The following is a 26,580-nucleotide window of genomic DNA, read 5'->3' on the forward strand; positions in this document are numbered from 1 at the left end:
TATTTTCATAATGCAGTTTTGCTTAATAAGAAGATATGTTAGAAATAGATATATAAGATGTATAAGGTACAATTTAATTATTTTGGCTACTTAAAATTGAAACTTGGCAGTATAAACAGTGCTGAATTTTGCAGTCGTTTTCCATTGAGATTCTGGTGTCTTTCAGGAAAGTCACTAATAGTACGGAAATATTGCCAAACACTCAGTTAAAAAGATGAAGTACAGATTCATGCAATGTATATTAGCCTAAAAGAGAAAAGACTCAGGAAACTAATGCTTTAGTCTTGGCTCTGCCACCTATGTGACCTTAGGCAAATCACAAACTCTCAGTGTCCCATTTTCCTCGTTTATGATCAGATAAGGATATTGGAATATAAAATCTCTTTCATCTTTAAAATGCTGAGTGTCTATGACTTAGGCACTGTTACTGCCAAAGATCAGTACATCAGAAAATAAACTAGTAACCTTGTTAATAGTATCAAGTTATAAATCATATGAGTTATAATTGCCAAAGACAAACTGACAAATAAGCATTTCTAGGAAAAGTATTTTTTAGATGTCACTATTGCCATAGTTTAGTCATTTTACTTGTAAGTAAGGCAATTGGGGTTAAGTGACTTGCCCAACAGGGTCACACAGCTAGTAAGTGTTAAGTGTTTGGTCTGAGACCAGATTTTAATTCAGGGCTGGTGCTCTATCCACTGCACCGCCTAGCTGCCCTGAAACAGCCCTTTAATGAGAGGAGAAAGACATACAAAGACAAAAAGAGAAATTATCCTATAAATTTAATCGATACAGAAAGTATCACGAATATTATTCAGATTGCCAAGAATTCTAAAATTTTATTTTTGAAACAGATCTCTTAAATCTTTAAATAAAATAAGTAAGGGTAAATGGAGATTTAAATAGCACTTTATACTTAATTTTTTTCCGTTGTAATGGTATTTTAACATTCTTCTATTTACACCCCACATTAAATACACAGAAAGAATAAAGTCATTTTTCTTCAAAGACATTTTCCAACTCGTGTAAATTCAGAGATCAACATGGTTTGTTTAATTAGTAAAGATGAAATATTTAATCATATAGTCTCTGGGATATAACATTTATTTAGTAAAAAATAAAATGGAAGTCAGAGGGTAAACAGATATCATATTAGAGAAATGTATTTTAAAATTCCTGTTATTCAGAAAATCAGGAATATGAGAGAGGTTAATAGCAACATAAAATGCCTTGTAGTATCAGGTCACATTTCCTAGTTCACAGCACAGAGTCCTATCTACAATGATTTGCCAGGCTAACCATCTTTGTTTTAAAAGATATGTGTGAGTGTGTGTGTGTGTGTGTGTGTGTGTTTAGTGAAATGTTCTTTTGTTTTAAAATACAGACTTCCCCCCTCACCTGTTCTCAATGCTATAGTAGCTTCAAAAGACTTTTTGCATTGTTGCAGTTTGAATACTTCTGGTTTTCTTTATGATCATCTGTAATCAGTTTACAAATGACAAATGTTACCCTGGAGCTTTAATGATTGAGTTGTCTGGTTATAGAGGGGACATCTGTGTCCCATACTCTATTGGAAAGAAACGTTGTCTATGTGAACTGTTTCTTCTTGCAACAGGCTGAAATGGCTTTGCTTATGATGGATGATGAAGACGATGGCAGGAAACACTTCAATTACAACAAGATTGTAGAGCAACAGAACCTGAGCAAAAAGAAAAAGAAAAAACTCATGAAAAAGAAGGAACTATTGGAGGATGACTTTGAGGTAACCTAAGGGACATGCAAGTTAAATCCTTCTTCAGTCGGTCAGCACTACTTATTTGTAGAAATACGTCATTTTTTAAGAAAAAATTAAAACAAGGATAGGTTTGTGATAGCTCAGTAGTAGAGCTCCCATGATAGGTTAATAATCATATCTAAAACATCTCATCATCAAATTAGATTGTCCATAAAACTAGATGTTACTTTTTATTGACTTCTATTTTTTTTTTAAAAGTCAGTGCCACTGGCCCATATTTAGTAGAGGGATATTTTGATTTATTTTTCCATTAGTAATGATGTTGCTGTAAGCTATCTGCACTTTCTTCCCTTTTTTGGGGGGGAGAGAGGAGGGAGTGTTTTTGCGCCTGCGTGTGCATGCATGCAGCCTACAACATATATTTTCAAAGTGGTTTGCTGCAGTTAGTTAGAGGGCAATCTGTGGATGTGGAAGAGTGAGTTTCTCTTGTGGAGATTAGTGACCCACTTGGGGAATTTGTCCATTTATTACCTCGACCTCACTAACATAATACGTTAACTTATGGTTCTTACTTTTTTAATCCTTTTACTGGCACCTTGGATGTTGGTGTTTACTGACGCCAAATCTAATTAGACAAAAAAAAGTTAGATTTAATATGCTTAGTTTAACTCTTGAATCAAACCCCAATTGAAGAAATTTTTTAAAAGATTATAGATGGCAGGAAAAGAAAGATAAATTATTTTAATACCTTCTCTTTATCCCTGGCACTGTATTAGTCAGTGTAGGGGGGGAGAAAATGAAAAATTATGTGGTTCCTAATCTCAGAGATCTTTCAGTCTGTTAGGATTTGATCTTTGACATTTGTTATTGCTGGATCATTTGGATTGATTTTATTCTTTCTGTTTGAATTTGCAGGTGGATGTTTCAGATACTCGGTTCCAAGCAATGTATACTTCCCACTTGTTCAACTTAGATCCTTCTGATCCTAATTTCAAGAAAACAAAAGCTGTAGAAAAAATCCTAGAGGAGAAGGCTCGACAGAGAGAACAGAAACAACAGGAACTTACAAAGGCAATAAAGAGAAAAGAGAATGACCTGCAAAAGGAAACAGCAAAGAAATCCATAGATCCTGCTTTGTCAATGCTAATTAAATCTATCAAAAACAAAACACAGGAGTTTCAAGCAAGGAAAAAACAGAAAGTCAAATAACTTGTTTACTTTGATGCATCCTAAATGCATTCTCCTAAATTGAAAGAATAAAGTATTTTTAATGACTGAAGCTCTTTCTGGCATAGGAATTAAACTTTGATCTTGCTGACTGTTTTGATATTTTTCTCCATGAATAATGACAGAAGCATAGGTTGTGTCTTATTCAGCTAGTAAGGGCAGAGCCTGGATCTGGAGAGAAGGAGTCCCAAGTTGGACCACATATCTCCAAATCCAGCACACTTTCCAGTGTACCATTTGCCTACAGGTTTTGTGTCTTTATACACAAAAATTTCTTATTCAAATATATATTAACTTGAAATTTTTTGTTTTTCATAAAATCAAGTTGGATATTAAGTGAGAATCAGCAAAATAAAATTTAATATATATTTAAAAATTTAATTTCTGAAGAATTGGAATTCTATAGAATCTTACACATATAAGCTTGTTAGGGTTTATTTGATATTATTTATTTACTGTGGCAAATGATCAACAGATCAGTCTGGTCATAGTAATCTGGAAGTCTCTTAAGTTAGCTTATTTATTAAGCCTTGAAGGGTAGTCAAGAAGACATTGTATCCTAGTGGACAGAATACTGGCCTTGCTGACAGGGACACTTGGATTCAGATTCTGCCTCTGTGATCCACAGTTAAATCAGTTAACCTCTCTGAGCCTCAGACAACTCTCTTAAACTTATCCAGTGCATTCTAGACAGTTTGCAATCTGTAATGGTGGTGCAAGTTCCCACTGTTAATTAATAGACTGATAGTTTGGCCTATTGACATCCTTTAAGGTAGTAACCTGTGACCTTTCTTTGAAACCTACCTGTGGTTCTTATGTATTTTTTATGAATTTAAATTTTTCAATAGACATTTGAAGTCTTTTTGTTCATTTGTTCTACTTTAAGAAAGGAAGTCAGCCAGTGGTAAGGAATTGGATTGTAGATCACTTTTTGAAGAAACTTGGCAGAGAAGAGGGGAATCACATGGGAAAGGAGCTAGATTGAACAGAAGGATCAAGAGATGTCTCACCTTTTCTCATTTATCTGTGTTTTTTAAAAAATAAACTCATTCCCTAGGGGAAAAATCTGGGAAATCAATTCAAACGAGAAATAATATAATGAAGATGAAAAGCAAGTTCATATTCTAATAACTGTATTTGAAATGTTTGTGAAGTCTTCTCCAGTGATTTTTCTTTTTGCAGTAGTAGTCTTTTGTCTGACCTTCAGCTTTATGATGGAGTACTTTTAAATAGGTGGATATTCTTCTATAAAACTTAAGAAAAGTCTTCAGTTTTTAGTGTTTAATACCTTTGATCTCATCTGTTTTAGGTCTTATCAACTAATAACTGACCACTTGTAAGAGTCAATATTGCACTTCAATAATATATGCACAAATAAAATTAGAATGGTCAGTAGGAGCAAATACTAAATGTAGGAGTTTCAGGAATGCAAAAGGATTTTGGCTGGTTTTGTGGGTTAATAGTAAACTATTATTAAATAGTAAATATAGTAAATAGTAATAGTAAATAGTTTTTATTATTAAAATTCAGGCTTGCAGATGTAGCATAATTTTGCAGTGTGTGGGGATGCAAAACTCATTAGTGTGGTATCAAAGAAAAAAAAGGAATTCAAAAAGCCTTTGAGCAGGAAAAAAAGACGGAACATTTGAATTGTTTAGAGCTAGCTGCCAGAACTTTGGAATGCCTGAAAAGGGAATTGTTTTATTATAAAGCAGTGACACCATTAAATTACCCAACTGTATTTACCAGTTGGTTTTACTCAGTTTGGCTTTACCCGTTTTGGCTTTACCTTTCCATCTGTCTATATTAAATCCTAACACTTGCTTAAATGCTCATCAGTGACTTTAATATGTTTTATAATTAATTTGTTTATGAACAGTTTACAATAGTTTATCCAGTACATATACATATATACATGTTGCTTGGTCTCAGCTAGGCCTTCCCTGCTCCTTCAACTGCCTGTTTCCTCCAGCTACTATTCTGAATCTTTTCTTTCTACTTCAAGTAGCAACCACATCTCCATACCAAAAACATAGAGCAGGTAACTTAGCTTCCTGCTTCACTGAGAATATTGAAACCATTTGACAAGAACTCCATTACTACTTCAATGCAGCTCTTGTGTCATGGATTGCCTCCTCTTCATTGTCAAGACATTCAAAAAGTCATCTGCGTTAAATGCCTTCACTTCCTCACTACCTATATGCTCCTTTACCTCTTTGCAATCCAGCTCCTGTTTTATCCAGGCACCAAAAGTGCTCCCTAAGTTGACCTAATTGCCAATCTAGTGGTTTTCTCCTTCATTCCTTACCATCCTTGACTCTCTTTGATACCCAACTGGATTACACCTCTGTTTGCTTTGGGCACGCACTGCTTCTGGTCTTCCTCCTACATTTGCTCTCTGTCATTCTCTTCCTAATACCTTAATGTGAGTATTCACTTCTCCCCCTCCACCAAGTTATTCATCATTCATTCTTTTAGCTCTATGCTATCTCCCTTGGAAATTTTATTCACTCCCAGGACCTTAACAATCACCTCTATTAAGATTCCCAAATCTATATCACCAGACCTAACCTCTCTTTCACATTCCAAATCCATATCTAACTGAATAAAGAATGCCAACTACATCTGAAAGTCCCATAAGTACTTAAACTCATAATGCCCAAAAGAAAATTTATCTCTTTCTCCTGACTTCATTTGCCCCTGATGGCACTGCCTGGTCTCCTATATTTGACCTCAGTCATGTTACTCTGCCTCATCTCTCATTTCTGATCAATTTCTAGGATGTATTGACACTCATATGTCTCATAACCATGCCCTTGTCTATTACTTTTGCAACCATCCATATTATCCACCTACCCTGTTACCATAGCCTTCTAACAGGCTTTCAACCACTAATCCATTCTTCACTAATTCGTCCTTCATTACTAAACTAATCTTTATCCTTAGATCTTTTTGCATTCATTATTCAGGGGCCCCCACATTCTACCTTTCATGCTACTTCCCTCCATGTTTTCTGTATTCTAGCTAAACTGAATCATGCTCTCATGTTCTTTACTGTTGCTTATTTTGGTCACCAGGCCTGAAATGTTCTCCTTAACTCCCTTTCTCTCCCTGTTGAATTCCTGCCCATCCACCTGTCCTTTAAAGCTCAACTCAAAAATCTACCTCTTCAATGATGATTTCACTCCTCCCTTTCTTCCCACAAGCATCCCCAAGGGTATTTAGTTCTCTCTAGCACATTTAGAATTCCATTTACAAATAACTTTTAAAGAATATATTACCTAAAACAAAATGTAATAGTTAATATTATCTACAGCTGTGTAGTAATTGGACCTCTTAAAACAAGTAATATTACCTCTATTTTACAACTGGGGATATGTAACCCATATTTAAGTTAAATTAATTAGTAACAGAACTGGAATTAGGCCTTGTGTGTCTTGACTTCCAGCTTAAAACTCACTTCTTAGATCACTGAAATGTATGCCATGGCTCTTGAATATTTATGTATAATCTGAAACTATTCCAAGAATTAAGATTTCTGTATTAGATTAATAATGGTTACATAACATTGTTAAAGTTTGCAAAAACAATTTGCAAATATTTCATTTTACCTTCACAGCAGACCTGGTGGGTGCTATTATCCCCATTTTACAGTTGAGGGAATATAAAGACTTAACAGAGGTTAAGTGATTTGCAGTTACACAGCTAGTAAATTTCTGAATCTGGATTTGAACTTGGGTCTTCCTGACTCTAGAACTAGCAAGCACTCTATCCACTGAGCCACCTAGTTGCCTCATGATTAGAATATCATGCTATACTGAATTCTGTAAGTTTCACAATAAAGATATTTTTAGTAAATGGTAATTTAAAATGTGACTCTGGAGTCACGTAACTATGCGTACCATTACATTAGACTGCTGTCCCCAGATCCAGACTAGGGAAGTCCTGCCCTTAGTAATGTCATGAGTCTGAGGAGAAGATATTCTGGAATTATTCCTGGTTGGAGACTTTGCTATAGCTTTCTGATTTGGAAAAAGGCATTGGTGGTAGTTATCACACTTAATAAGTGACAATTTCAGTAACCTAAAGTTAGGTAAATAATTCCATTGAAGAGTCCTTTACTATGTATCTGGTACAATAATTATGGGCTTTTCCATTTGGCATTCAAGTTAAATCAGGCCTTTGTTTTATTTTTAATCTATAATCACCACTAACTCACCTCTTCTAATGTTAGCTCTGGTGCACTTTAGTTGTTTTCAGTAATGTCCAACTCTTCATGTCCCCTTTTTGGGTTTTCTTGGCAAAGATATTTGGTGTGGTTTGCCATTTCCTTCTCCAGCTCATTTTACAGATGAAGAAACTGGGGCCAACAGGGTTATTTGACTTGCCCAGGGTGACACAGCTATAAGTGTCTAAGGTCAGATTTGAACTCAGGGAGATGAGTCTTCCTGATTTCAGGCCCTGCATTTTATGCATTGTGCCACCTAGCTGCCCCAATGCCCATCAAAAATCAAGGCCCAGCCCACTGTTGTAATATTCCATTTGCCTAAGTAGTTATTTAATTTGGCACCTTTACCTTTTTATGATAACTTATTTTTGCACTCTATTCAGTATCCGTGATGGAGATGGTTTTCTTCCTCTTAACAATTGCCAATAATTCATAAAGGGGCGGCCAGCAGCCTGCCAAAAAAGAGGCATATGTATGTAAAAAGTGGTGCCCAATCTAAGTGTGTGTTTGATATTGTCCAAATTCTACCAGAGCATGAAGATGGAAAATCTATGACATTGACTGTACCAAAACAAATATAACAATAATTTACATTGTTATTTATGGTGTGTTGTGGGAAATGCCAACTTTTAAATTGTGCTTTGTTTGGGGCTTTTTTTTTTTTAATGAAGTTTGAAATTGAGTCATTTTACCACATCACCACACAAGCTTTTACACTTACTACTCTGTCTTGAGTTGCTTGAATTTCTCAATGAATTCTGAATTTAATTAGCAGTGCCTTCTCGCGGAGGCCAACTGATGACCTGTCATACTTCAGAAGGTTCAACTTGATGTGAATGTGAAGTAATAACTAAACTCACTTAAAATTTTTATTTTATTTTATTTTGGACAAAATTTTTGAACATAAACAGAGTTATCTAGAACCTTTCTTCCACATCCACTCTTTCAGGGTTGAGTGAGGCAGTTCAATTTTGCATAAAAGATGGTTTAAAGATTAAACTCTTTTTGACTAGAGAATTCCAAAGCAGTTCTTGATCCAAATGTGGCTTTTTTTTCCCCATTTGGATCTCTTATCCAGAGTGGCTACATTGGTCCAATTTCAAGGTTCCTCTGGAGAAAATTTCAGGAGTTTCCCATATGAGGCCCTTCAAAAAATTTTCTGAATTGAGGAAATTCCAGCTTTCTAATCTAAACTTACAGTTTTTTGTGTATTTTCAGAGGCATAGATAATAATGATACCTGCAATGATTAAGCTGGTTAACATTTTTGTTATATAAGAATTAAAGGAACTTCAAAGTCGAATACCCCTACATAAAATGGCATCAAGAAATCTCTTGTGGGAAGTTGGGCTATAATTTGATATTAATGTTCCCAGTTCTCCAGGTGTAAGTGCAATTCTGATCACTGTTAAGTTAGGCTAGGTATAATTATATTTTCTTCCCTAGACTATGTCTAACCCTGAAAGCATAACATTTGAAAGTTTGATTAATGAAGAGGCTGCAAGTGTACCTAAAATAACCTTCCAAATTGGGCACAATCAAAACAATATGGCTGCCATTTTTAAGGACTTTTTAAAAGTTATACTGGATATCCTAGATGAATGACTGAAGGTTCTCAGTGAATATTGAATTGATATGTATTTTACTGTTGTTGGAGCTAATTACAGATCCTTGATTCAGATGATGTACTAGGAGGGAACTTGTACCACATAGCTTTAGGAAAAGTGCATTTTAAATGTAAAAGCAGATCACTTGAACTATATTCTACTTTTGATAAAATATTTGTAATGATGGGGAATTTTACATTTATCCACACAACACATTTTGTTTTATTTAATCCTCTCTAATCTCAGTCACAGGACTATAAAGGAAAATGCAATTTCTTGCTCAACTCAATTCCTTTATATACCAGACCTAATTTACAGCTTTAGAAAATGAAAGAAACAAGTTCAAGAAAACTGTAAAACTGATATTTTTGTCTCCCTGGATTTTCTGACACTTTCCATTGTCATGGCCTTTGGACAAAGGCACCATGGTACAATAGAGAGAGAACCGATCAGGAAGACATAAGTTAAGGTCCTTTCGCTGACACATGACTGTGTGACTGTGAGTAAAATCTTGCAGTGGCCCCAGACAGCTCTGTAAGGTTAGAAGTTACATTGAATGATAATTATCATTTGTAATTATAAATGATAAAACAGGCTTCAGAAAAACGTGGGAAGACATTTATGAAACGATACAGGGTGAAACAAGCAGAACCAAGAGAAAAATGTATACAATAACAAAAAAACATTTTAAAGACAAATTTCAAAGACTTAATCCTGATAAATGTAATTGCAACCATGATCAGAGAAAGCCAATGGTGAAGGCAGTTAGTACAACAGATAAAGCACTGAGCCTGGAGTTAGAACACCTAAATTCAAATTCCACCTCAGGCATTTACAAGATGTGTGTCCCTGGGCAAGTCAATTAACTTCTGTTTGCCTCGGTTTCTTCAACTATAAAATAACAGTACCTACCTCCCAGGGTTGTTGTGAGGATCAAATGAGATAATTTGTAAAGTGCTTAGCACAGTGCCTGGCACATAGGTGCTATATAAATACTTATTTTACTCCTGCCCTTCACGAATCATACTTCCCCTCTCCTGAGAGATAATAGAATGAGACGTGTTTTTTGGACATAACTTATGTGAAAATGTTTTGCTTAACTGTGCATAGTTGTTATAAGGATTTTAGGGAGGAAGAGAAAATAGACATTTGGTTATGCTTTTTAATTAATTTTTTTAAAAAAGATTAGAAGTTGATCTTCATGATTGGAGGGAGTTTCTATACTCCCCATACCAATGAAATCACAAGTCTGGGCCAAAGTTTCATTTCAGATGAATAAAGCTATGTGGCATGGATTTACCTGGGTTTGTTTTTTAAATGAGGTTTTTGACAGTTGGGAAAACAATAATCTCTTGCTATTTTTGATCACCATTAAAACATTTTAAATTGTCCTATATAATTCTATAATTTACAACTCTCTCAAATATATACATACTCTCTCAACACATACATATGTATATATTTGTACATATATGTGTATGTATAAAATGAGATGTACATATACATATATAGAAGAGATATTCAAATAATTATTGACAAGTCTTTTTCAAGTTACAATCAAGGTGACTTTCTTTTTAAGGAGAGAGTGTCTGGTACTTTATGTGCTTTCTCTTCACTCAACAAATTGGTAATACAGTCTAATAATGCCAGTGATTCAACATCATATGTTTGAAATTCTTTTCCAAGACCTGTATGGGCTGATGGTGAGTGAAGTGGTCAGAACCAGGAGACAGTTGAACACAATAACAGCCACGTTGTGCGATGACTAACTTTGATAGACTTAACTGTTCTCAGCAATTCAAGGATCTAAGACATCTCCAAAAGTCTCATGATGGAAAATGCTATCCACATCCAGAGAAAGAATTATGGAGTTTGAATGCAGATCGAAGCATACTATTTGCTTTTTTTTTCCTTCTGTTTTGTTTCTTCTTTCTTGTGGTTCCTCCTATTGGTTCTAATTCTTCTTTACAACATGACTAATGTGAAAATACGTTTAGTAGGAATGTATATGTGTAGAGCCTATATCAGATTGTATGCCATCTTGGGGAGGGAAGCGGGGAGGGAGAGGGAGAAAATTTAAAACTCAAAAGCTTATGGAAGTGATTATTGAAAACTAAAAAAGAAATAAATTAATTAAAATTAAAAAAAAAGAAATTCTTTTCCAGTGGTAATGATGGATTTATACCCTCACTTGATCCCCTTTAGACCTAACTATTAAAGTTAGGATGTAACCAATGGAAACTAATTAGTGCATATTGATGACCTTGCCTTAATTAGCCTAGCTGGAATAGGTGATACCTATAATCATAAATTCTCAGAGTCAGAAGAGCTCTCAGAGATTCTAGTCCCATGGGCACTAGAACAAAAATACCCTCTAGAACATTGCTGACATGTGGTCATCCAGCCTTTGCTTGAAGGTCTCCACTGAGGGGGAACCCACTATCTCCTGAAGCATCCCATTTCCCCCTTTGAGTAGCTTTAATAGTTAGGAAGGGTTTGTTGTTGTTGTTCCCTGATAGCAAGCTGAAATCCTATAACTTCTGCTCATTGTTCCTGGTTCTACCCTCTGAGGCCAGACAGGACAAATTTAATTCCTTTTCCATATTACAGCCCTACTTGATAATCCTCGAAGACAGCTATCATGTCCCTCCTTTGCTTTCCTTTCTCTAATGTCTGGGGTTGAGGAACCTGCTGCCTCAAGGCCACATGTGGCCTTCTAGGTCCTTGAGTGCTGCCTTTTGATTGAATCCAAGTTTTATAGATCCTTTTATTAGGGGGATTTGTTCTATGAAATTTGGATTCAGTCAAACGGCCACACTTGAGGACCTAGAGGGCCACATGTGGCCTTGAGGACACAGGTTCCCCACCCCTACTCTAGACTAAAACTTTCCAATTCATTCTTTCTACCTATGTAAAAGCATAACAGTAGGATGGCATTGATCATATACCATAAGGCTTCTAGTGAGTCACTGTTCTTTCTCAGTGACCCTACAGGCACATTGAATATCCCTCAGTGGCTCGTAGCCTGGCTTCTCTCTTCTTGGTCCCCTAGCCAGAGTGGTAAACAAGATTCCAAAAGTCAAGCTTCTGTGATGGTAGTCTAGTTTTAAAATAGCTGACAGCATTGAGACAGTGAGTATCTGTGTTTAAACCAGAATTGTTTGAATTCCTATCCTAGCTCTTTCTTGATGAGACAAGACAATACTGCTCTGTTGTGCCCACTATCAAATCATGCTAATTTGGTAGAGAGATGTGAAAGGTATACTTGGAAGAGCAATGGCAGTTACATGACATTACAACTGTAGAAGACTGTAATAAGCTCCTAAGACTGTTGAGGGAAAATGAGACAGATCGTTCTGTTTTTGTAGTTTTGAGACGCTTGAAGTGCCCCCAATGCTTTCCTACAAATTTAGGCACATTATTAAAAGTGATTACTGAAAGTGTAAGTCAGACATTCAATGATCTAACATTACAGGTTGAAACCACAAGAGGTTTTGATTTATGTAATTGTCGAAAGGGATCAGACAGGCAGAGATGAACAGCCCCACATGATTCCTATTACTCCTGCCTTCCAAAATTAAATTTATTGCTTCCAATTACTAGAGACAGTTGGCTTTTGTTCCCCTTTTATATTTCTGTGGCATCCAAAAATAACATCTTTAAGTCATATTGACACATACTTTAAATAACCAGTGTTGGTAAAGAACAAAATGACAAACTAGAGCACTGACCTCCTTTGGAATAGCCTGGTAATGTCTAGCAAGGGCTGACAACTTTGCAAAAGTAATAGGCCAAGATCCTAATCCTTGATGCTCCTTTACCTGCTAATCATCTTTGACACATATTCTAGATTCTCTCTCCCAATAGTTGTCTATCAAAAGTCTCAAGGTATCTTCATTATTAGGTAATTTTATAATTATGTACTATACCTAATCAAAGACTTCAACCTTTATTTGTAATACAATTAATTTAAAAGGGCACCCCAAGTACTAGCTCATAGGATTGAGAGATTTTTATTTGTTTTTATTTTAGACTATGGATAAATTAAGAAATTGCTGTCTTTGGGCATATGAAGTATAAGCTTTTTCTTAGGCACAAGAATATTCTGGTTTAGGAGACTGATACTATTAATTCTTGTAGATTTGCCAAAAAAGTCTAATGATTTCTGTGTTCTTTCTGGAAAAATGCGGGGGCTAATGGTTTGAATTATGGAATACTACTATCTCTGAAGAATAAAAGTTGAGTGTCACACAAAAGGCAATGGAGGAACACATGGTAAATACGAGCAAGCTGTAATACATTACAAACAAGAAATTATGTGGGGAAAATGAGATAAAAGATGTTGTCAGAGAAGGGTAGGACCACAAGAGATGGGCTGGTCACAAGAATAAAGGATAAATGATAGTCTGCATACTCCTTTGGTATCCATGCAATGCAATGAGAGCAAGAAGGTCCCTAGCTTATTGGGTAGAATTTCTGTGACAGTCTTATGGGAAAACATGGACAAAAGTTGCATGGTACATGTTCAGTCCTGGATGAGTTGCAATCTGCCTCACTGTAAGGACATATGACATTATTCTATCTGTCTTCAGTTCCTGACATATAATAGGCACTTAATATTTTTTGCTTGGTTTGATTGGCTACCTACATTGATGATCATAGTCTGGCTTACATATATAGTATTGGAGGTAAAGGAAAAAAATGAATTGCTTTATTTCAGTCTCTCTTGCAAATAAGGGCTTTCCCATTCCAATAGAATTGGAATTCTAATAACTTGAATGCCAAATGCACACTTAGCTAAAAGACTATTATACAGAGAACTCACACAAAACAAGGGATCACATAGAAGAATCAACACAAGGACACCCTCAAGGTCTCTTTGAAGAACTTTAGTATCAATTGTGAGCCATGGGAGACACTGGCAAAGGATCAACCAGCACGGCTTGACCACATCAAAGAAGACACCACACTCCATGACCAAAGCAGAATTGCAGTAGCAGAAAGGAAACTGTAAGCTGCACAAATCCAGAGACATCTCCATTCCAATTGTTCTAATGGACTACTTGTGTCTGACCTTGTGCCTGAGCCTTCCGAACTCATATTGTATTAATTAGCCACAGCTGAACACACTGTACCCTAACCCCAACATCATGATGTATATTGGTCCTCTTCGAAAATGAAGGATGAACATCAACAGAATTACTCTTCCAAATCCCTTTGTAGAAAGAAAAAATTTATTACTAATCATTCAACAATAGGCACTAAGTTATTTAGATCCTATGAGAGAGGCCAGATATTAATTCTGTCTTTACAATCTGGTTTGGGAATTATGTGCGATTCAAACAACATAATATAGTCAATGATTACATCAAAGAAGAGGTAAGGACATTGTGTTCTAGGAGCTCAAAGGAAGTGGAATGTGATCTGGACTATAAGAGATGAGTAGAATTGCCTAGGCAATAAAGGATCAGGGAGTACAACCTAAGTCTTGTGGGACAGCTTGAGCAAAGACAGATGTAGAAGGAAAGTGTATGTTCAGGGTATCAGTGAGTAGACTAGGTTGGCAGGAGTGAAAGCTTTAGGTAGGAGGGTAATAGGAGGGCCACTTCCCTTAAGACTAAGATGCTAAATTTAAATTTCCTGTAAGTTTTCATGACGATAAGTTTGAATATGTAACCTAGATTTCCAACATTTTGTGTGAGATTCTCCTAATTAGTAGAGAGAATATTGACACAGTGCTGTATGCCAATATGAGTGACAGGGTTTGCAAAGGCTTTAGAAAGGAAAGAAATTCTTCTTCAAGAGAGACGCACATGGTTCCAGACTCTTTGGAACCAGCTCTAAAAAAGAGAGAGCAGCTAGGTGGCACAGTGTATAGAGTGTCATGCCTGGAGTCAGGAACACTCATCTTCCTAAGTTCAAATATGACCTCAGACACTTTCTAACTAAATGACGCTGGACAAATCACTTCACCCTGTTTGCCTCAGTTTCCTTATCTGTAAAAGGAGCTAGAGAAGGATATGACAAACCACTCCAATATCTTTGCCAAGAAAATCCCAAATGGGGTCACAAAGAGTTGGATATGACTGAAAAATGACTGAACAATAACTAAAGAAGAGAAAGAGATGAAAGAACAGATTCTCTTGAAGACATGTAGGGGAAACTGGCTCCTCAACATGCTTCTGATTTCCACCTTGTCTCCCTAGAGACTTCAGGGACTTTCCCCTTGGGTGAAATTAAGATCTCTCTCTTGGTTGAATAAGAACGCATCTTGCTCCCATTTAAAGAACTCATTCACTTTGTATATTTCCTGGTATAGTCTAATCTATAGAACTTCCCAAATTTTTGTTTGCTATCAACTTAGGTAAATGGTTTACTTACTATTCACTATTTCTGGTGGTCCTTTGTGTAATTAGCATCATTTGGTGGGAAGGAGTTGAACTACTAAGTGTAAGGCAAGGGCTATACTTCCTTCATTATAAGATACTGACCAGGAAAACTAGTAGTTTTTGAACCTAAAAAAAAAACTCCATGCCCCTAGAATAGCATTATTTGGGGAGAAGGGGAGCAGATAGATATAATTGTCAGGTACTTCCTGCCTCTGTCAGAGGGGAATATAGTGACCAGCCTTATGCTTATAGCCTCTTTTCCTGTTCTTCTCAATGAAGGAGTCTCTTTTGGAGAGGGGTGGGCAAAATTCCAAAGATATCTATCAAATGACTCCAGTGAGCCACAATTAGACTTGGACATGCATATGGGTACCACAAAGTATGCACTTTGTACATACTTTGGACACACAAATGCATACTTGGACATGCATGTGGGTACCACAAAGTATTCACTGTCACCCGTGGGTACTACACATCTTACAAATAAATCTACTATCAACATACTTGCTGTTCTTCCTAATACACATCCATGCAGCTAAGCAAGTATTTCTAAATGTTTTGGATTGAAATGCTACCAAATTTCTGATGACACAAAGGGCAGCAGAGAGATGTATAGTGGGCTTGAATGCTCTGCAATATATTATTGGTGAGGACTTGTACACAGGAAATAGTATAGAGGATAGGGATTGGATCTATGGTGGCCTTGGTCTAGGGAACTCCTAGATGAGCTTCTGCCTCAACAAATAGTATTTTTTAAAAATTAACCAGGAAATGTATAATCAGAAAAGATGATGAACAGTAACATAACAAGAGCAAGAGGTAACAGATGAGCGGTCTGAGTGATGCACTGGGAATGATAAAGAATTTGCTATCAAAAGCTATGGGTTTTCTGAGTCTGCTATTTACTACCTCTATGATGTTGGACATATCTCTTAATCTCTCTGGGCCTCAATTTCCTCATCTATAAAATGAGGAGATTGGACCAGGTGACATCTGATGTCCTTTGTAGCTCTAACTCTATGACACTATGATCCCTGGAATGTTAAAATACTCCATGGAAGACACACAAAGCATTGGATAGATCATCTGTAGAGGACGTACGGAAAGACACAGGTAAGAGCCCCACAGGAAGGGGTATATACAGGATGATACACTAGTGCATCGAGAGCTTTTATTGATATGACTCCAAATTCATTAAAATATTCCAGTATCTAATTCTTTATCCAAGCAAACGTTTTAATGCATATTGTTTTCTGAAATTATCACTTTTTTGCTAGTTGCTATCATTTCCAAACAATCTGAAACCATTTTTGAACATTTAAAAACTACATGCCCAGCACTGTTCTAGATGCTACATTGTGGGGATGCAGAAGTTAAAAAACTTGGTCTCTACCTTCAAGGATCTTGAAGCCTAATCTAATTAATAATACATACAGATGAATAGGAAATGATGAACCAATTAGAGAACAACAGGAAAAAAAAATGAAACTGAGTACTAACCCATATGGTACTGATTAAGTGAAGAGGGAGTTCAGAAAAAGGGAAAATCAGGGTGGTCTCGAGCTCATCTCGACAGCTAAATAACACTAAACAAAATTAATGTACTAATATAGTGAGAACATATGTACTAATATAATTTCTGTTGCTTGTGTTTCCCTGCAGAACAATTTGTGGAGTGCCTATGAAAGAGATAAAATCTACTCTATCCTATACTACGGTCTTCGCCCAGAACAAGAATTTTAATCTATACGGTGTTCTCATTTCTCCTTCCCCACCCAATCACATTTTTATGGTATACAAGGAAGGAAAGGAACATTAAGCACCTACTATTTGACAGGTACTGGGTTCAGCATTTTACCAACATTACCTCTTTTGATCCTCACAACAACCTTAGGAGGTATGTGCTATTAGTATCCCCCTTTTACAATTGAGAAAACTGAGGCAAACAAAAATGAAGTGACTTGTCCAGGGTCACACAGTTAGTACACGTCTGAGACTGTATTTGAACTCAAGAAGGTCTTTTTAAAAATTTTTTTTATTTTATTCTGAACTTAGGAAATAAAACAAGCATTGCCATAACATAGTAAAATAGGGAAAAAATGATTGCACATAAAACTGCAAATCTATTATGTACAACTTACTATTCCTTTTAAATATACAATAAAGTTATCATGTAACCTTTTTTTCTTCCCTCCCCACTCTCCATACTAGAGATGGCTACCATTAGACAAAAATGTGTATGTGTGTGTATGTGTATGTATACGTGTATATACACATTTACATACACATACACACACACACATATAAGTGAAATCATTCTATACATACTTGTATTTATCAGTTCTTTCTCTGGATGCAGATAACGTCCTTCATAGATCCTTTGTAGTCAATTTGGATATTTATAATAGTCAAAATGACTTATTTGCTCAAAGTTGTTCTTAAAACAATATTGCTATTACTATATACAACATTCTCTTGGTTCTGCTCATTTCGCTCTTCATTATTTCCATGTTTTTCCATGTTTTTCTAAGATCATGGAGCTCATCATTTCTTATAGTACAGTAATACTCCATCACAATCATATACTACACCTTGTTCAGCCATTCCCCAACTGACAGGTATCCCTGCAATTTTTCTGTTCTTTGTCACCACAAGGAGAGCTGCTATAAACATTTTAGAACACATAGGTTCTTTTCCTTTTCCCTAATCATCTTGGGAGACAGTGAAGGCAGTTTAATTACTCTTTGGGTATAATTTCAGATTGTTCTCCAAAATATTTGAATGGATTCACAGTTCTACCAACAGTGAATAAATGTCCCAATTTTTGCACATCCCTTCCAACATTTGTCACTTTCCCCTTCAATCATTTTAGCCAACCTGATAGGTGTAAAATATCTCAAGGTTGTTTTAATTTGTATTTCTCTAATCAATAATGATTTAGAGCATTTTTATATGACCATAAATTGTTTTGATTTCCTCATTGGAAAACTGCCTGTTCATATCCTTTGACAATTTATCAATTAGGGCATGACTCATATTCTTATAGATGTGATAAAGTCCTTTATATATTCAAGATATGGAGACTGTTATATGAGAAACTCTATAAAATTTTCCCCCAATTTTCTGCTTTCCTTCTTGTCTTGGCTATATTTGTTATATTTGTACAAAACCTTTCTAATTTAATGTAATTAAAATTATTTATTTTATACCTTACACTGCTCTCTATTGTTTATTCATAAATTGTTTACACATCCATAAGTCTGAGGTGTAATATGTTCCATGTTCTAATTTTCCTGTAATAACTCCCTTTATCTCTATCTTATGCATCCATTTTGACCTTATCTTGGTAAATGGTGATATTGGTCTATGCCCATTTCTACCAGACTGCTTTCCAGCTTTCCAGCTTTCCCAACAATTTTTACTAAATAATGAATTCTTATCCCAAAAACTTAATCTTTACACTTGTCAAGCACAAGGTTACTATAGTCATTTGCTGCTGTAAGTTGTATGTTTACTGTGATCTACCTTTCTATTTCTTAGCCAATACCAGATAGTTTTGATAATTACAGCCTTATAATATAGTTTAAGATCTGGTACTGCTAAACCTCCTTTCCTTTATAATTTTTTTTATTAGTTCCTTTGATATTCTTGACCTTTTGTTATTCCAAATGAATTTTGTTAATATTTTTATTGTTACTATATTAATATTCTAACTTGGTAAAAAAAATTTTCTTGGTAATTTAATTAGGATGGCATTGAATATATAAATGAGTTTAGGTAAAATTGTCTTTTAATTATATTGACCATGCCTACCCATGAATAATTAATATTTTTCCAATTATTTAAATCTGATTTTATTTGTATAAAAAGTCTTTTATAATTTTGTTCATATAGTTCCTGGGTCTGTTTTGGCAGGTATACTTTCAGGTATTTTATACTGTCTAGGGTTATTTTAAATGGAGTATCTCTTACTATCTCTTCTTGCAGGGTTTTGTTTATGATATATAGGAATGCTGATGATTTATGTGGATTTACTTTATATCCTGCTACTTTGCTAAAATTATTAATTGTTTCAACTAACTTTTTAGTTAACTCTTTGGGATTTTCCAAGTATATCATCATATCATCTGTTAAAAAAAAAGTTTTATTACCACTTTTCCTATTCTGATTCCTTCTATTTCTTTTTCTTCTCTTATTGCAATTGCTGGGATTTCCAATACAATATTGAATAATATTGATGACAATGGGCATCCTTGTTTCACATCAGGCAGGTCTTCCTGATTCCAGACTGGAGTCTGCATCACCTAACTGCTGCATCAGTCCATATTACTCTAGGTTCTAAGTTGAGTTATAAAAACTAATGCTCTTGTAATTCAATCACTCATTTCAAAACACTATAGAAGATTGAGTGTAGGTTGGATTTCTTTAATTCCACTACAATAGATGTACTTCTGTGGAAAAAAAAAAGTAATTCATGAGTATTAATTACAATTAGTCATTTAAAACAATTAAAACATATTTAAATCCCTCTGGAACACCTGGAAATAACAAAAACTGTCTCTCATATATGTTGTATTTGCCGTCCTTGGCTAGTGAAATATTGAGAGGGCTCATTACCAGTTGGCTAGCCATTGATTGATAAATTCTTAATGAAAATAATAAGCTATGAAACAAAGAAAAATACAAAATGGAACCTCAATCCACTGTAGCCCACTTCCGTTTCTGCGGTGATGATGGCACAGTAGAAAAATGGGTCTGTAGATGCTAATGATCACTCCATTTTTTAGACCATCTATGAACATAAATGGAAGGTCTTGTTTAACAATCAAGTTGATATACCACAAGAGCAACTAAATATATCAACATTTACATTCCCATTAAAAATTAAACCAGAAGACATAAGGCAGTGAGTTGCTGCGGTTGGTTTCCGCCCCTGGAAAGCAAACAAAACATCATTTCATAGAATAATTGGTCATTTTGCCTTTAGGGCTCTGTGATCATGCAAAGGGTCCACCATGAATATACATACAGAATGTGTCCCAGAGGATAAATAGGTGTAGCTGAAATTAACAAATGATCTAGAATGCCCCACTCCACATCTTGAGGAAATCTGTAGGACTCAGAGATTAGGAGGATAGTCATGGGTGGGTTTGGCACATAATAAGTGCTTAATAATGGTTTGTTGACTATTAACTGACTTGCCCAGAGTCACACATCAAGAAAGTGGCACAGCTAGAATTTGAACGCAGGTCTTCTGTATAAGTACAATGTTCTTTCCAATTATACCATGATGCCTTTGACAAGGCACTGAAGGCCAGTAGTCCCCTTTTCACATATCTCCATAGAAAATCTCATCTGTAGATCAGATCAGATTATATATTCTTGACTACTAACCTGAGGGACCCTGACTTTAGCAGGCTTTCATTTGCTATCAATTAGAGATATGGATGGAAAGGCTAGATCCCAGTGGTCAAGGGACAGTGGCCATAGAATCAGGCTGAAGTTCCGATAGTTCAGTTCAACCACAACAGTTCAACAAATGCATTAAGCTTCTACTTTGTACAAGGCATGGGAGAATATAGTCCCTGCCCTCAGAAAGCTTGCTTACTGCAGCAGCTAGGTGGCCCAGTGGATAGAGCACTGGCCCTGGAGTCAGGAGGACCTGAGTTCATCCAGCCTCAGACACATAACACTCACTAGTTGTGTGACTCTAGGCAAGTCAATTAACCCAACTGCCTCACAAAAAAAAAAAAAGGCTTGTTTACTCAATAAATACACAGGTAAGTAAATGCAAAATATATACAAGGTAATACAAAGACATTTCAAGAGTTAGGAAGTTCCGGAAAGGCCCACATAGGATGGGACATCAGAGCTATGTTTTGAAAGAGGCTAGAGATTCTGAAAGGTAGAGGTGAGGAAAGTCCATATCAGACATGGGAAGCCATCTGTGTAAAGATACAGAGATGAGAAGTGTAATATCATGAATGAGGAACAGCTAGCAGGCCATTTTAATTATAGAGACTGTAATGTACATGAAAGGGAATATGAAATAATGCTATGCTTGCTTCCTGGAAGATACACAAAGATATCTATGAATAGAATTTAGTTCTGTCCAAGGAAGTTATTCTACTCTTTTCATCTTAAAATAGCTTTTCCAGAAGTTGAGTCTGAGAACTAAGCTCTGCATATTCAGGGTATTGGAATTACTTAGGTCCCTCATTCTACTTCATTCTACATCACTATAAGCAGGGTTGGCTGGATTTAGTTTCTCTACTTGGAAAACACAGTTTAGGATTTCTGGTTTCCAGTTACTGTTCCATTGTTTGATTTATCATTAGAGTCTGCCTGAAAAGCTGAGTTGATTTTTCATAAACTGAACTTATCCTGAATTTTCTGGGCGTAGAGATCATAAGCTCTGTCTTAGTAATATCAAGGGAAACACAAGAGTTGAAATGTCATCTCCATTAGGATTGCTATGGGGCTCTGGAGAACCTTTTGCTGAGCCCTGGATTGTATTTTTGCACTCAGTCATAATTTTAGCATCCAAGAGTACATTAGACAGGATAAACTGTTCACCAAATGTCTCTAGATCCCCTTTCTCCTTTACTATAGGGACCCTGAGCACTCTGGCCAACAATGAAAACTTGTATGAACTTGCCTGAACTCAGCCTAAAAGAATTAGGCTGCCAACCTGAAAAACACAGAGGATATTTAAGAAAAAAAACAAAAACAAAGAAACTCTAAACTTGCCCCCCCACACCCCATTTCAAATGCCCTTGTCCTTTTCTTCCTGGACTAACCTAGATCATCACCCCTTCTGTGTCCCAATTGTGTGCTCACTAATTGTCTAAGGGAAAATGGATAGTTCCCTAACAACCACTGAACCCTAATGTCTTCTCTGATCTCCATGGAACTTGGTTTAGGAAGGTGGGAGAGGAGAGTTGGAGAAGAATAGAAAGGGCAAGAAGCCCTTACATTTCCATACTCCTTTTTACTTCCCAAAACATCTTCACATGTATTATTTTGAGTAAACCTCACAATAATCCCGTTAGGTAGATAGGACAGATGTTAATCCTATTAGGAAGGTAGAGACAGCTCAGTGGCATAGAGCATAGACTAAGCAGTAGGGCAAGGCCACATGTGGCCCTCTAGGTTCTCAGGTGTGGCCCTTTGACTGAATCCAAACTTCACAAAACAAACCCCTTTAATAAAAGGATTTGTTCTGTAAAACTTGGACTCAGTCAAAAGGCCGCACCCAAGGACCTAGAAGGCCACATGTGGCCTCCAGGCCACAGGTTCCCCACCCCTGGCATATACCCTTGAACTTGGAATGAGTAAGACCTGAGTTCAAATCCTACCTGAGACACTTACTAGCTGTGTGACTCTGGGCCTCAATCGGTAAAATCGAAATAATAGTAGCACCTAATTCTCAGGGCTGTAGTGAGGATCCAGTAAGGGAATGCATATAAAGGGCTTTGCATATCTTAAAATGCTTTATAAATACTAGCCATTAGGTTATTATCTACTTTTCATGGATGGAGATAGCCCACATGTCATAGTGGATGGAGTGCCAAACATGGAATTAGGAAGAACTAAACTCAAATCCTACGTCTGACATTTCCTGTGTGACCATGGGCAAATCACGATCTCACTTAAGCCTTAAGCAATCTCCATTTTAGGTATTACTCAATCCAGCAAAGCTGACCTCTTTACTATTTAGTCAGTCAATAAATATTTATTAAGTGCTTATATACTAGGTACTATGCTAAGTGCTGGAAATAAAAAAATTTTTTAAATTTTAAAAAGGCAAAAGACTGTCCTTGCCCTCAAGGAGCTCACAATCTAATGAGGGAAGATTATGTGTAAAAAGCAGCTAAAAAGGGACTGGGGTGGGGGTGAGAGAGGGAAAAAGTGATGAAGACCTGTAGCTGAATGGGAGATGATGAGACGGCAACACTGGGCCCTCCTCTTCAGTGAAGGATCTGGGAGGAGCCATTTCTTATAGAAGGCTTCCCATCTCCCATTTTCATGCCTCTGCACAAGCTTTACCCCATGGCAGGAGTATACTTTTTCCTTATCTTCTCCTCTTAAAATCCCTAGCATCAAGCCATTTACCAATCAATAAAAGGTTAAAGAATATGAACGGGCAGTTTTCAAAGGAAGAAAACCAAGTTATTAGCAAACATTTTTAAAAAATATTCCAAACCCCTAAGAATTAGAGGAATGCAAATTAAAGCAACTCTGAGGTTCTACTTCACAGACCATCAGATTAACAAAGTTGACAAAAAAAAGAAAATGACAATTGTTGGAGGGGCAATGGGAAGACAGGCACACTATTGCAATTAATTAATTCAGACATTCTGGAAAGTAATTTGAAATGATAATCAGAACATAAAACTATGCTTACAATTTGACCCAATGATATTACTTATAGGTCTATAACCTAGAGATACTACTTCTAGCTCTATAATCCAAAGATATGAAAGAAAGAGGAAAAGGACCCATATGTACAAAAAATATTTATAGCAGCTTTTTTGTCATAGTCCCAAACAAGAAACTAAAGGGGTACTTACCTATTGAGGAGTGGCTAAAAAAATTATGGTTTATGAATGTGATAGAATATTATTCTGCCAAAAGAAATTATGAAATAGTTGGTTTCCATTGAAATTGGGAAGATCTCCATGAAGTGATATTGTGTGAAATAAGCAACACTAAATGGAGCGCCAGCCCTGGAATCAGGAGGACCTGAGTTCAAATCCGGCCTCAGACACATAACACTAGCTGCGTGACCCTGGGCAAGTCACTTAACCCCATTGCCTAGACAAAAAAAAAATAAGCAATACTAAGAGAACAATTTATACAATGATGATAATATTAGAAGGAAAAATAATTGAACAGCTCTGATTAATGCAATGACCAACCATGATTCCAAACAACTAAAAATGAAGGATGCTTCCCACCTCCTTACAGAGGGTTGGTGGACTGAAGGAACAGACATACATTTTTGGACATGGCCAATGTGAGGATTTGTTTTGCTTGACTATAAATATTTGTTACAAAGATTTTTTTTTTTGAATTGGGCAGACAGATGGGAAAGAGAAAAAAACAAATGTTTGTCGGTTGAAAACAAGTAAAATAAAATAACAAAAGCTATATTTTTAAAATCATATGTCCTTCAAAGCTCAACTCAAACACCAATCCTACGCAAGGTCTTTCATGATAAAACAACTAAGTGGTATAATGGATAAAGTGTTAGATTTGGAATCAGGAAGACCTAACTTTGAAGTCTGCCTCAAAAATTTCCTAGCCATGTGACCACAGATACGTCACTTAATCTCAGTTACCTCATCTGTAAATGAGGGATAATAACACCTGCTTCACAAGGTTGTTGTGAGGATCAAATGAGAATACATATATATATATATGTATATATATATGTGTATATGTGTATGTATGTATGTGCATATATGTATATGTATAGACATATATACAGATACAGATATATCTATATATAGATATATACAGTACTTGAAAGTCTTAAAAGTGCTATATAAATGCTAGTTATGATGATAAAGTATAGTATAAATGATAGTATAGATGATAGAAAGCTATTATAGATGATAAAGCTATAAACTCCTTACAAACCCTCAGCTGCTAGTACCACCACCCTCTCCAAAAAAATTACCTTGCATTTATTTTGTATATATTTATTTGTGTACATGTGGCCTCCCACTCTAGAATGTAAGTTCCTTGAGGACAGAATTGTTTCATTAATGTCTTTGTATTCTCATTATCTGGAACGTAGTAGGCACTTAAATACTTTTTGATTTATTGATTAACTTATCTACTAAGTTATTATTGGGATATTATTTGTGCTGGTGCTTCAATGATGAATCACAGATACCTGACATTTGGAAGTACGTGAATAAGAAAACAGTCTCAACAGGTGTAGAACTCCCTCTAGCTCATTATTCCAACCTCCACTCTCATTAGCAGGTTAAGTTCCCAGAGAGTGACAGACTACTTCTCTCAGAATTCTGGGAATAATCCTGAGGGGTTGTGGGTTCTAATACTATCACTTTTGAACCCCATCAATGTGCTCCCCAATATCAATTACCCAATGAACATCTTTCTAATAACAATCAATCAGTTGACATCAAATAGCTTTCACAAAGGGATATTTGCTAACAAAAAAAAAGTATAGTAAAGACAGAAACATAAAAAATTCCCCCAAATTGTGGGGCACACTCTTTCCTCTGTATACACTTGGTCCCTGGAGAGAGTAAACTCAATCATGAAGTGCATAGCACAAATACATGTAAGGAACATTTGTCTGAGAGCTACCTCTTAACTTCTATCCCAGGTATATTATGCTGCATCATGAGAAAAAATGCTAAAATGTCATTCTGGTGGTCCACATTCAAGTAATATTAATTGGTGAAATAATATTTAAACAGCTATCTTGACCATTAAACAAATGGAAAGACTGCAGGCAAAGAGCTTAATACTGCTTCTAATACCTACCACCTATGTGACTTCAGACAAGACAACTTCTCTGGGCCCTAACCTCATCTACAAAATAAGGGGCTAAACTAGATAATTTTTATGATCTCTTTCAGCTCTAAATCTACATGCAAGGAACTTAAACAGGAGATTAATAACTAGTCTTTATAGTAGGTCAATTTACTTAAAACCTTCAAGTTGGCAGTGTAGACACATGCAAGCATATCTCATAGCTTCCACTTGTTTACTTGCTCAAGGAAGCACATAAGGTCTTTGTTTCCTATCTCTGCTCATTCTTTAATCTTCTCCCAAAGACTTGGCCACTTCTATCTTTTCCTCTTTGCCAGGTGGAAGACCACCATCCAAATCCTGGTTCTACCACTTACTGCGTATGTGTCCTCAGGGGAGTCATTTGACCTCTTGGGGTCTAAGTTTCTTCAACTGTGAAATGAGTGGGTTGGACCAGATAACCCAGTGCAATCTTCCCATCCTTCATCTATGATCCTATGATCTTAACAAGCAGTGAGGGCACTGTAATACTAAAATATGGTTAAAAAAAAAAAGACTGGACTGTAATTTAAAAGACCTAGGTTTTGCTTCCAAATCTGTGGTTAATCAGTCCAATAAGTAAGGAAGTCACTTCACCTTTCCAAGCCTTGATTTCCTCATCTGTAGAATGAAGGGCTTGGACAAGTTGATCTCTAAGGGTTTTTAATAGCACTAAATTTCTGTGATTTTCTAATGGGGCTCAGGATCAAAGGGACATATACTATGGAATTTTGCCCTTAGAGATAGTATGATTAATGCCTATTACTTTAGTGGCAAGGGCTAAATTGAAGTCAATGAGAAATTATACTGGGTTTTATTTTTTTAAAGAAGAAAAAGACAT

General features: G+C 36.0%; 1 protein-coding gene across 2 annotated transcripts in view; it reads left to right on the top strand.

Annotated features, from left to right (window-relative positions):
• ESF1 (ESF1 nucleolar pre-rRNA processing protein homolog) overlaps window positions 1–4,706 on the top strand; it is a 98,683-nt gene extending 93,977 nt beyond the window's left edge. For both annotated transcript variants that reach the window (XM_027840390.1, XM_027840391.1), the window contains exons 13-14: window positions 1,619–1,765; window positions 2,654–4,706. In XM_027840390.1, the coding sequence (XP_027696191.1) occupies window positions 1,619–1,765; window positions 2,654–2,947 (441 nt within the window). In that variant the 3' untranslated portion in view covers window positions 2,948–4,706. The remainder of the gene's footprint in view (window positions 1–1,618; window positions 1,766–2,653) is intronic.
• Window positions 4,707–26,580: the final 21,874 nt, after the last annotated feature.

This window comes from Vombatus ursinus, unplaced genomic scaffold (genome assembly GCF_900497805.2).
Source record: "Vombatus ursinus unplaced genomic scaffold, bare-nosed wombat genome assembly UNPS02014841.1, whole genome shotgun sequence".
NCBI lineage: Eukaryota > Metazoa > Chordata > Mammalia > Diprotodontia > Vombatidae > Vombatus > Vombatus ursinus.